The sequence below is a fragment of the Seriola lalandi genome, unplaced genomic scaffold, assembly GCF_002814215.2.
Source record: "Seriola lalandi dorsalis isolate HSWRI2012SDOR001 ecotype SW California unplaced genomic scaffold, Sedor1 jcf7180002054866, whole genome shotgun sequence".
Taxonomy (NCBI): Eukaryota; Metazoa; Chordata; class Actinopteri; order Carangiformes; family Carangidae; genus Seriola; species Seriola lalandi.
Genome location: NW_019525419.1, coordinates 713,354 through 723,863, shown reverse-complemented (window position 1 = coordinate 723,863; position 10,510 = coordinate 713,354). Strand labels below are relative to the sequence as shown.

The following is a 10,510-nucleotide window of genomic DNA, read 5'->3' as shown; positions in this document are numbered from 1 at the left end:
AAAAGCAGTATTTTTGCATTTGTTAATTGACCCCAGAGTATCAATAAGTGGGTGGGGTCAACACGCCCTCTCACTCCATTACGAGGTCTAGGTTAATGACTCTCCTCACCCGCTTCCTCCCTCCCCTGCCGATCAGGTGATCTGCTGGCTGGGGTGACCACCTTTTCCTGGCCGGTAGTGCAGCTCGCCCCGGGGGGGAGGAGGAGGAGGAGGAGGAGGAGGAGGTAGTAGAGCAGCAGCAGTAACAGCAGCAGCAACAGCAGCGAGGAGGACTGTATCTATGCTCCCGGGGAGAGGAGTATGTATGGGCTGACTGACCGGGGATCCGCTCTGGGCTTTTTGTGTTTTGATTGTCTTCAGTGATGGACGAACCGAATATCCTGAGACGCCGCGGTCTACAGGTAAATGGAGACTGTCATGACAACGACGTGGTTGTTTGCAGGCAAACGGGATGATGTGATGAAGATGATGAAGAAGAAGATGGGCCATTGGCGACGATGCGAGGGAATTTCTCCAGGATTTGCTTTGGGTGTAGGAGCTGATCCGCTCTTTGTAGGCCTATAGCTTATATGTTGTATGTCATTTACTCTGTATTGTGTGACACCGTTACAAATGTTATGATTGTTTTGTATTTAATTCACCATGTCTGGTGTCCATTCATGAGAACAGGCGGTGTCACTATCTTGACTCTATGAATTGGAGCCATTAGAGCACACAATGCAATTTCTGAACGTAAACGCTGTCAGAGCTGCTTTCACAACCTAACGTGTTTATTTTGGAGCTCTTCATTGGTGCTTTGGCGAATCTGGTTGCCTTGGTGATAGGAGCACAAAACCCCCTTGGCTTCGTGCATGATTGGCAGAAACATCCCTTTAATCTTCTTCCATTGGTCCAGGTTCCATGTTTATCTCCCAGGAATGTCCAGAATGTGAATAATGAAGTGGGTTTTTTTTTTTCCTGCATTAATGAAGTAGTGAAAGCTGCATTGTTATTTCTACCTGTTATGGAAGAGCTGATGTTAGGTTTGTAATGAAAGACCCATCAGTCCAAACTGGGTGTTCCCAGTCAATTATAGTAATTGGTTTCCTCTTTACCTTACAGTCATCTGCAATTTAGATTGAAGCACAGCCCTGTCATTATACTAATAATGAACAGGATGGTGAAATTATTCAGGTTTGCTTTCATGTCTCCCTGAAATCCATTATGTGGTGAAAACAACATATTGTTAGTCTTCATTATGAACAGTTCCACAAGTATATTAATTAAACCCTCTTTTCTCCTTTTGGGAATCTGTTTATATACCTTGTTTTTAAATGTGACTGTGGCATGAATTAATCCCTGTCTGTCTCTTGGAGATAGGATGAACTCATTGCCTCAAAATGATTTCATGCACAAGCTCTCTCAGTCTAACAGGGTGCCACTCTTCCTTGTCCTTCGAATCCCGACTGAAAAGGGCAGTTTTTGCAGTTGCTTGAGCTCAAACGCAATTGCCATGGGCTAGTGAGGATTTGTACATCCTTGCTATTGAATGAATACAAGACCTACTTGTCGTGCAAGAAAACTAGGCCACACTGCATCTAATGATATTTACACTGCACTGAAATGAAAATAAGTGGAAATGGCGGAGAAGGGTAAGCATTTAGGGGAAATCCATTGGAAAACTGATGTAGCCTTAGCTTCTTTTGTAACATTTTAGGAATGTCTGTTAAACCGCAAAAAAAACATTCCTCCCTGTTTATTCTGAGGGGTCAAAATGTGCTTTCATAACAACAGAAATGATTAAAAATGGGAACTGTCCTCTGATAAGGGAAATATACTGATTTGTGAAAAAGCCCTCCAGCCACACAATAAACATTTCTGCTCAAACAACAACAGCTGATACCTGCGTTTCAAAGCAATGTTATCAGAAAAACATGAAAAGCAATATATTTTTTAGAAAGCATTCTTAATTCAATCTTCCATATCTCTTCTATTCTAGAAAGAACTGAGTCTTCCTCGTAGGGGAAATGTGTAAGTACTATCAACTGACTTATTGTGTGCCCTGTCTCTTTCTCCATTTGCCCCCCTCCCTCCTCTTCAAACCAGACTGGCCAGGTGTGTGTCACTTGTCAGCTTTATTGTGCATGCATGCTCTGTTTTACGCCATTATACAAGAACCTCTGAAACTGCTCATGAAGATCGCTTGACAGACGGAGCAGTCTCACTGCTCAGACAGGTTTTACATAAACTTGGAAGTCGAGAGGGCAAAGATTGAGATATGGTGCAAAACCCTTTGATGTTATAACAGGGAAGAGCTACCGTAGATAATCTTCTCAGTGAGTCAGAATCAATACTTTGCCCCACCCTTGTTGTTAGAATAGATGTTTTTTATCTGTTTTTGACAATTTGCTACAGCAGAGTTAATAATCTAGAGTCTACGTGATAATATATTTTAATATTTGGTAATGAGCAAGCAAGCTGAGCAGGCTCTTAGGTCGGTGTGTTTTTTTTGACCTTCATCTTTTTCCTCTCCAGAATTCAGGAGTAATCAGCTGATAAATAATAGGATTTTTACAAAGCAGAGTCAGAACGTATAATGTTTTATGAACAGAGAAGTGACACATGTGAACAACATGAAGGAACTTGCTTGTGATTTTTCTGCTCAAACAGGAGACACCCCAGTCAGAACAACATCAATCTCCTCACTGACTCTGGGCTGTTCAGGGACTTTCCCCCTGTCTTTAGTCAAGAGACTCAGTCAGGCTCGTTCCACTGTCAGTGAGTCAGAGGAAATATCAGGATCATGGGAAATACTAAGAGCAGATAGCAGCTGAGAGTTGATAAGATTGGAAATAGTTAAAAATATTTGTGTTGCTCACCTACAGCTCTCCCCTTCCAGTGAGGTGTTTGGGACAAACTAGGAAATTAGTAGGTGTGTGAACTGAAACCGTTTGCTGTTTGTGGCAGCGCCCGATATGTCTGAGTGGTCAGAATATTAAATGTATTCTAAATAACTTTTAATATTTTTAATTTGGGACCTGTAGTGTGTCTGTGGTCATTTTGTGTAATGTCATTGCTCTGCTAAGATTTCTCTATCCTGTATTTGAGATCTGTATAGTAGCCCACAGGACTGGATAAACTCACTATGGGGCAAATATAAACTGTGAGCACTCATGAACTGACTCCTTCTTTGTGGTAGTGTAGTTAAACAAGAAAGGAATATCCACCATGTGAAATTCTGAAACAGACAGAAAAGACATTCCTAAACAAATCCAGCTGCCCATGACAAGCCCCAGGCCAGTTGCCCGCTTTGACCGGTTGTTATCCAACACTGAAGCCTCACATTGTGATGTGTTATTACTGAAATATAAAACATCACATTTATAGATTATTATGTACTATAGCCCTGTTTTTGAAGTCGTCAATAATGGCACAAACAATGGCTGGGTTTTAAAAAGAAAACAGTACTATTGCACAAGATCATGTGCTGTGCAGTTTTTAAAATCCATGAAAATCACACAAGGGTCTCAGTTACATCCTGATGACAAGAATGCAACTTTCATGGCTACTCGTAAGCTACGTATAACTTGCTGTGTACGTTTTACCTTCATTTTTTAAAGCTATTTATGCGTAGACACGTAATTGATTTTGAGTTTTTGTTATCACCAGAGATACACGATCCAATCTCAGTCTGTTAGTCGCTAGGTGGTTCATTCGTGTTTTAGTCGATGTCACAATAATTCCGACAGCACTTGAAGGCATCATTAGTCACTCCTCCCTCCGGCTCGAGCTGACGCGGCTGCGCGGTGCGGCGGACAGTGCTGTTGCTGGAAAGTTTGTATCACTCTTGATATCTTCGCGGAGGTATCTTTCGATAATGTCGCATTCCGGTGAAGACGGACTGTTTCGGAAATATTGCTGGTGACAGGGAGAAGGGTCAGGGCGGACATGGCCGTTACAGTCGCTCAGTACCACAGAGCTGCCGTGCCGTGGGTCTGGGGTCAGTTTGTACCGAAGCTGAATGGAGTTTCTGCCGTTGGACACTGCGTACTGGCCTAGCTAACCACCACCAGTAGCAACAACTCCACCGGAGAGACTGTAACACGATGCTCCCGCATTAAATAAAGGATAATTCTCATATCTGGATTGGCTTTATCACCACCATTACCATCACCATCATGTCTGACCAAAACTATTATTGGACCGTGTTGCCGAGCTACAAAACTAGTTTTGTGACTGGGGCCATGATGAAACGATCAAAAAGGTAAAAAAACAACACAGCCTGTTTTACTAGTATTTTTTCCTGTATGTGCAGACAAAAACATACAGACAAAAAGACACAATCCTGACTAAACTGCCGCAAAGCGAAATCGTGTGCTCTGCCTGTAGTTGTCATCAGCTCCCCGCAGAGCTGTGCCATTCAGTGTCTGACAAACGGCAATTTGTTGAACGTTAATGTTGAGCTATTTGATTCGCAGCACGTAAACGCAGCCCCCACCGTACAGTACACCGTTATCGGCATACAGCTCAGATTGATAATGTCACTGTGGTGTCTGTGATAGCCTACAGTACGTTACTGTGTGTGTCTGTCACATCCACCCTAGTTTTTGTTTCCGACAGAGAAACGTGGCCATTGTAGACTGTTGTGTATGTGTGTGTGGGCAGACTGCATTGTCTGCTGCCAGCTGTCGCATAAAACGACACAGAGTCCCAGTTGCCGATCGATACACTGTTATGGTTAGTGGCACTGTTGTGTTGTAGATATGCTTTTATCTGTGAGATAAATGTAATCAGCCGTCACAGAGCGGAAAATTGCCCTTCATGCCCTGTAAGGACGTACCTTTGACCTTATCGTATTTTATGACAGTTTTATTTTCTTTGTCATAACCCCAATATTTCTATAATGAAATCTTTTGCAGTTACCCTGCTATACAATCCATCTGTTATAGCTGTTTTCGGTAGCATTAACTATAATTAAGTGAAACTGGAAAAAGAAACTATGCTCTCATCTTTTAAATTAGTGTAATATAGTTTCCCCAGCAGCTGTAGTCTGTCCAACTATCCACTTTTTCCATGTGGCTTGTGATCAAGCGTCAGCCATGTAACCTATTCAGCACAGCCTAGCTTTGAATGGAGCTCAGTGAATAAATGCATCCCCTTCACCATAGGCAGACGTGAAACTTGCAGGCCTGCATCTCAGTGACCTATATTCATCATGCTACATGCCTGACTGCAACACTCTCTACAAACCACTATTGTTAGTGTCAAATATGAGTAGTCTTATCGCTGCTAACTGTTGAGAAAGCTCACACGTGGTCATGGTGTGACACAGTGATGCTTTCATGCCAGTTCTGCCCAGGCTCTATATACTGTGAAAAGGTTGTCTGTTTATTTTCTGATGAGAATAAAAAAGTGCACACTAATAGTGTCTTATGTGGTTTGCAGCTGTGTCCTCGACATATTGAAGCCAAAGTCAAGCACCTACCAGCTCTCTCTTCTCTCTGTTGTTTTGCCGTAACTGCCACTTTTTGGGTTGAAGGCCATATACTGTGTGAATCTGCATCAGCTCCGACCCAGAAATGTCAGGCTCTGTTGTCGTCTCAAGTATTTTAGGTCACTGCCAGAGAGAAATATAGATCATCGACATCACTAGGATGAAACAGAGAGCGTGATGGGATTAAACCCAGCTTTGTGGGGAATGCAAAAACAAAATAAAGAAGAGCCCAAATTTTATTCTGAATGAAGACCATAGCACTAGGTGTACAAATGCCTGCAGGCACCATATAACAAACAGGAAGTGGAGAACATACATGTGGAATAACTGCATAATAATTACGCTATGCATCTATGTGGGTGAGTCATAGTCAGAGAAAAGCCATTTAGTAGTATATGTCAGCCTTTAAACAGGTCTGCCGGTCACTACTTTGATATGTGACTTTTCAAAGAGAAGGTTTTCCTTTAAAGGAACTCAGTAGAAATGGCTGACTGATTTTACATTGACAAAAAAGCTGCATGGTAACAAAGAGGAACACTGGTTGGAAGTTGAAGCCACAACTTTCATCAAAACAACACAATCAACCAAAATAAATTGCAGAACTGAAACAACACCTCTTTGACATGGTCTCAATCAAAACTGTACATCTTGAGCTTTGAAAAGTTCGCATCTTAGGCAGAGCTGATGTATTATTTAGTATAAGCCTTTTTCCAAAGTTGCATCAGCTGTTGAACCTTTGACTCAATGCAGTGGAAAAACAATCTGATCATTGATTATCTGATATATGGACCAGTTTGTGTTGTTTGCGTGTGGATAAAGATTGTGTTCATCCATGGTAATGGATCTGTAATTACAGACAGTATATTGTGGCCTGCAGAGTTATGTCACAGGAGTCATGGTCCACTTATTTCTCTGCATCGTTGTATAACAACCAGCCAAGGCTATTTTATAGGATCAGGTGCTCTCAATTGTACTAGCAATGATATTTCCAGATGTTTCCCGTATTCTCACATGGAAATCCCTGCAGACACGATAGACATCATTGAATCCTCATTGATACTTTGGTGTAATACCATAGCACATAGTTCACACTCCTCTTTATTTATTGGATATTTATTTATTTTTGGTCTTTCCATTGTTTTGGTAACTTGTAGTCAGAAGCAGTCCTTTTGAGTACAAGAACACAAGGAATAGGACGTGTTTAATTAGTGCATCTGCATACATACTTTGTATGTGTTTGTGTGTTTATGTATTTACATACATACATGTTTGTAGCTACACATGTATGTGTATGTAAACACACTATTACTAGTGCCATCACAGATATCAGTGTTTGCCTTGTCACGATCAACGATTCTAGTTTATAGGTGGAGCGTGTTTTATTTTGCAACACTGTTTACTGCACTGATAAAAGACTGATAAACAGCATGTGCCTCCGGGTGATTGTGCTTGTAATTGCATTGTATAAGTGAATTTTTTTACCTCTTGTTTTTTTTCCTTCCCTCACAGTTCCCGTAACAACAAGAGAAGGAGTTTGGCGGTTGGGACCCCGTCGCCCACACTCTCACGACCGCTTTCACCTCTCCCACTTGCCACAGGTACTTGTGTGTTGTATCAGTTGCGTGTCTGCTCGACTGAATGCGTGATATTGTTGAGTAGAGGTTCATTGGTGAAACTGTATATAGACATGATCACATATAAAACAGGGTAAGTGAGGATAGGTTGATGACATGAATGGTTCCATCTATGCCTCATATATTTGCTTTCAGCCTTGTGTTTGTTTTGATGCTGTATGTCACAAGACTGGCACTGGTTTCCCTTTGGTGTACATCAAGTTTTTAATTGCTGTAGGATTATAATGTGGCCACAGTATAGTGCATAAGACTCAATGATTTTCCTCCACATGATGGTGTTTTTCATGCAGCTTCCTTGCGGCTATTCATTCCTTGATCCAACTGCCTGATACGGGGAGTCATTCATTCTCTGACCCTCTATCACCCTTTTTAAAAAAAAAAAAAATGATTCAGGGTGTGACTTGGATTTGCCCTCAGGGGCTGGCATGAAAACCCTTTAGTGACCCTTTCAAGATTATGTGGTGTGGTGTGGTGTGGTGTGGTGTGGTGTGGTGTGATGTGGTGTGGTGTGGTGTGGTGTGTGGTGTGGTGTGGTGTGGTGTGGTGTGGTGTGGTGTGGTGTGGTGTGGTGTGATGTGATCAACAGCAGGACTCCCTGCTGTCTGCTGAAACTGAAATTCTTTGATTGGGCAAGGAAGAGGCCTAGTTATCTTCTGTGAGTGTGTTACTGTAATTAAGTTTGATAGCTTCAGACTGAAATATGAAGTGAAACAAGGTGATCATGTAAAACGAGGGGACAGCCAATGGAATGATTCAACTCATTAATAGTCATATACATTGTTTGATACATTTTCTGATCATTTCAAAATTTGTAACAGCGTTTTTGTTTCTTCAGCTGGAAGCAGCCCTTCAGAAAGCCCCAGAAATGTCTCTGCCAGCACCTCTGCCAACTTCCAGTTTGCCCGCAGGTGAGAATTAACTCTAATGCTTTTTAATATGGATTTGGTCTAAGGTACTCCAGCTCAGCCAGCTTACCACAGTAATATTTTCCCATCCAATGCATAAACTAGAAGATTAGTAAAACTGTTAAAACACAAAGAAAATAACATTGTTGATTGATTCTTCATGCAAAATGTGATCTAATAAAACTGCATATAGCCGACGTTCAAAACATAAGAAATAAATGCCAGTAGAAATACTTTTCCATTCATAACTCATTCAAAAGTAGCTGCCAGAACCTGCGAGTTTGCCAAGCTGCTTTATTAGTGACTTTTTCCCCAGCAGAGTTAATGCTTGACCAAACAAAAACGGGTTCATAACGACTCAAACAGAGCATCAACTTTGTTCTCTTATTTTAAACTGTAGCGTTGAAAAATGAAATTTGGTGGTTTTTGGAAGAAACTTGAATTGCATGAATAATGAACATGCCCTGGCTTGTTCCCTTTTGCCCCTGTGGTGGAAATGAGGCAATGGAGAAGCAAGTCCGACCAGCCGAAAGGCCCCAGGGCCACTTGCTGGACATGCATCTTGGCATTTGTCAAGCCAATTAAGGCGACAAGTCATTGCACACACTCATTACTCAGGACTCCTGTGATTATTGGGGAATGTTGCAGAGCTTGTCCTCGCATCACGCTTCTTGCAACGGCGCATAGACTCACTGGGATTTAGAGGAACAGTCGATAGAACTGGCATCCTGGTCCGGTAGCAGAAAATAGTGTGTTATTGACTTGTTTGTTGGGAGATTATGGGATAAAAACAGCAGCATGTTGGTTCTTTCTAAAGGAGATGGTTACAATTATACATGCGTAGAAACTTCAAGAATGTGTCTATGTACTTTAAATGTATATGCTGCTTGTCTGAACTGTCGTGTTATGAATAAGCATTTAATGTTGCAGTGCAGTATAGCATATTGCACCATAAGCTCAGGGACAGAGAAGGGATGTCTCCTGATAGAAACGCCTTGCACGAGCCTGCATGACTCATCTAAATTTATTGAGACTTTTTAAGCTGCCAGTGTGTAGACAGATGCTGTGACTGCACTTTTGAGAACTCCACTGGGTTTATTTGTTATTCACACAAGCTGTATAGCTCTGCTGTTTGTGCAATTATTTTTTCATGTAAACATGGAATATCCAGGCACATAATATCTTGCGTCCATGCAAAGAATAAAAAAAGTATTTTAATGCAAATGAAGGAAAAACGTGGTCAGGAACTGTCCCATGGGTGAGGCATAATCGTTTAGTTGCAGCTCCCTCTTCACCATTAAATATGCTTTTTTTTAACCTTGGGAAGTGAGGATTGCCAACACTTCGGCCGACAATAGTTTTTTCCCTTTACACCGCAGGCATCGATTCTAACATCAATTTAAAACCTTGTTTTTAATCTTAACTTCTAGCCCCTTAAGCCTTGAAGGGCCTTAATACAACAAGCTAGCATCAGTAGTAAAGATTTTAATGACACATAATGGATAGCATACATATCAGATATAGACCAGATGAGAAAATACACACGTCTAATACACTTCACTAATCCTCAGATCTCAGAGCAGAACCATCCAATTTCATTGTGTCACCTCTGGTTTAGCTACATGTCCCCAAGAGTTGGTTTCTGTGAGAAAACATTTGACCATCCTTGTCACCACAGATTGAATCAGTGAAAGAAACTGGGCCACGTCCCCAGAGTGTCATATTGGATGGAAAAGTAGGGGGACAATGGCGATAGAGGCACTGTTACAAGTGGAAATTTCACACATAAAGGTTGAGGTTTTCTGTGTGTAGTGGCAGTCTGGCTGGGTGCTTGTATATGTCTGCACTGTTTAGCTGTGTATTTTGTTTGTGTGTGTGTAATGAGTCACAAGCTAAGTGTCTGTGGCTGTCAGTGCTGCAGAATGATAGCAGTTTGGCAGGTCTTCTTCAGCATCAGCAGACCACCACTGGCTGAGAGTCTGACAGTGAAAACAGAACTGTAACTGACAGGCAGACTTACTCTGTCACTATAATTAAATGCTGTATTTTCTTTCTCACTTTGTGTCTCACCCTGCCCCTCTTCTTCTCTGCATCTCTCTCCTTCCCCTTTTGTGTCTTCCTCTTTTTTACATTTGTGTAGCCAACTGGCCCGCACTGAAAGGTAAGAAAATGACAAGCTATCCGTCTTCAAACTTGCATGCGAAGATTTTTTTTTATTTTATTAAAATGAGATTTGCAGGTATAAAAAGGTGAAACTGAAGATTCGAGTGAGTCATCAGGACATGTAGGTTTTATTTACAATAGAAAGCGACCACTGAGCAGTGTGCCACTGTTTTGTCTCTGCAGAGCGGATGGGCGAAGGTGGTCTGTGGCATCAGTTCCCTCGTCTGGATACTGCACCAATGCACCCAGTTCATCAGTATCTGTAAGCTGAGTCTATTTCTGTATTTCAGTGTCTTCCTCTTCTCTTGTCTTCCTGTAATCACCATCCTCCGTAA

At 41.7% G+C, this 10,510-nt stretch overlaps 1 protein-coding gene across 3 annotated transcripts in view; it reads left to right on the top strand.

Moving 5' to 3' along the window:
• Nucleotides 1–297: 297 nt before the first annotated feature.
• The window catches only part of mast3a (microtubule associated serine/threonine kinase 3a), a 29,701-nt gene continuing 19,488 nt past the window's right edge, over nucleotides 298–10,510 (top strand). Inside the window, exons 1-6 of one of the 3 annotated variants that reach the window (XM_023428102.2) lie at nucleotides 298–401; nucleotides 1,979–2,010; nucleotides 6,983–7,071; nucleotides 7,943–8,015; nucleotides 10,153–10,173; nucleotides 10,359–10,437. In XM_023428102.2, coding sequence (XP_023283870.1) covers nucleotides 363–401; nucleotides 1,979–2,010; nucleotides 6,983–7,071; nucleotides 7,943–8,015; nucleotides 10,153–10,173; nucleotides 10,359–10,437 — 333 coding nt within the window. In that variant the 5' untranslated portion in view covers nucleotides 298–362. Of the gene's footprint in view, nucleotides 402–1,978; nucleotides 2,011–3,794; nucleotides 4,244–6,982; nucleotides 7,072–7,942; nucleotides 8,016–10,152; nucleotides 10,174–10,358; nucleotides 10,438–10,510 lie in introns of those variants that run through there. The other 2 variants (XM_023428101.2, XM_023428103.2) reach the window with 2 other exon arrangements.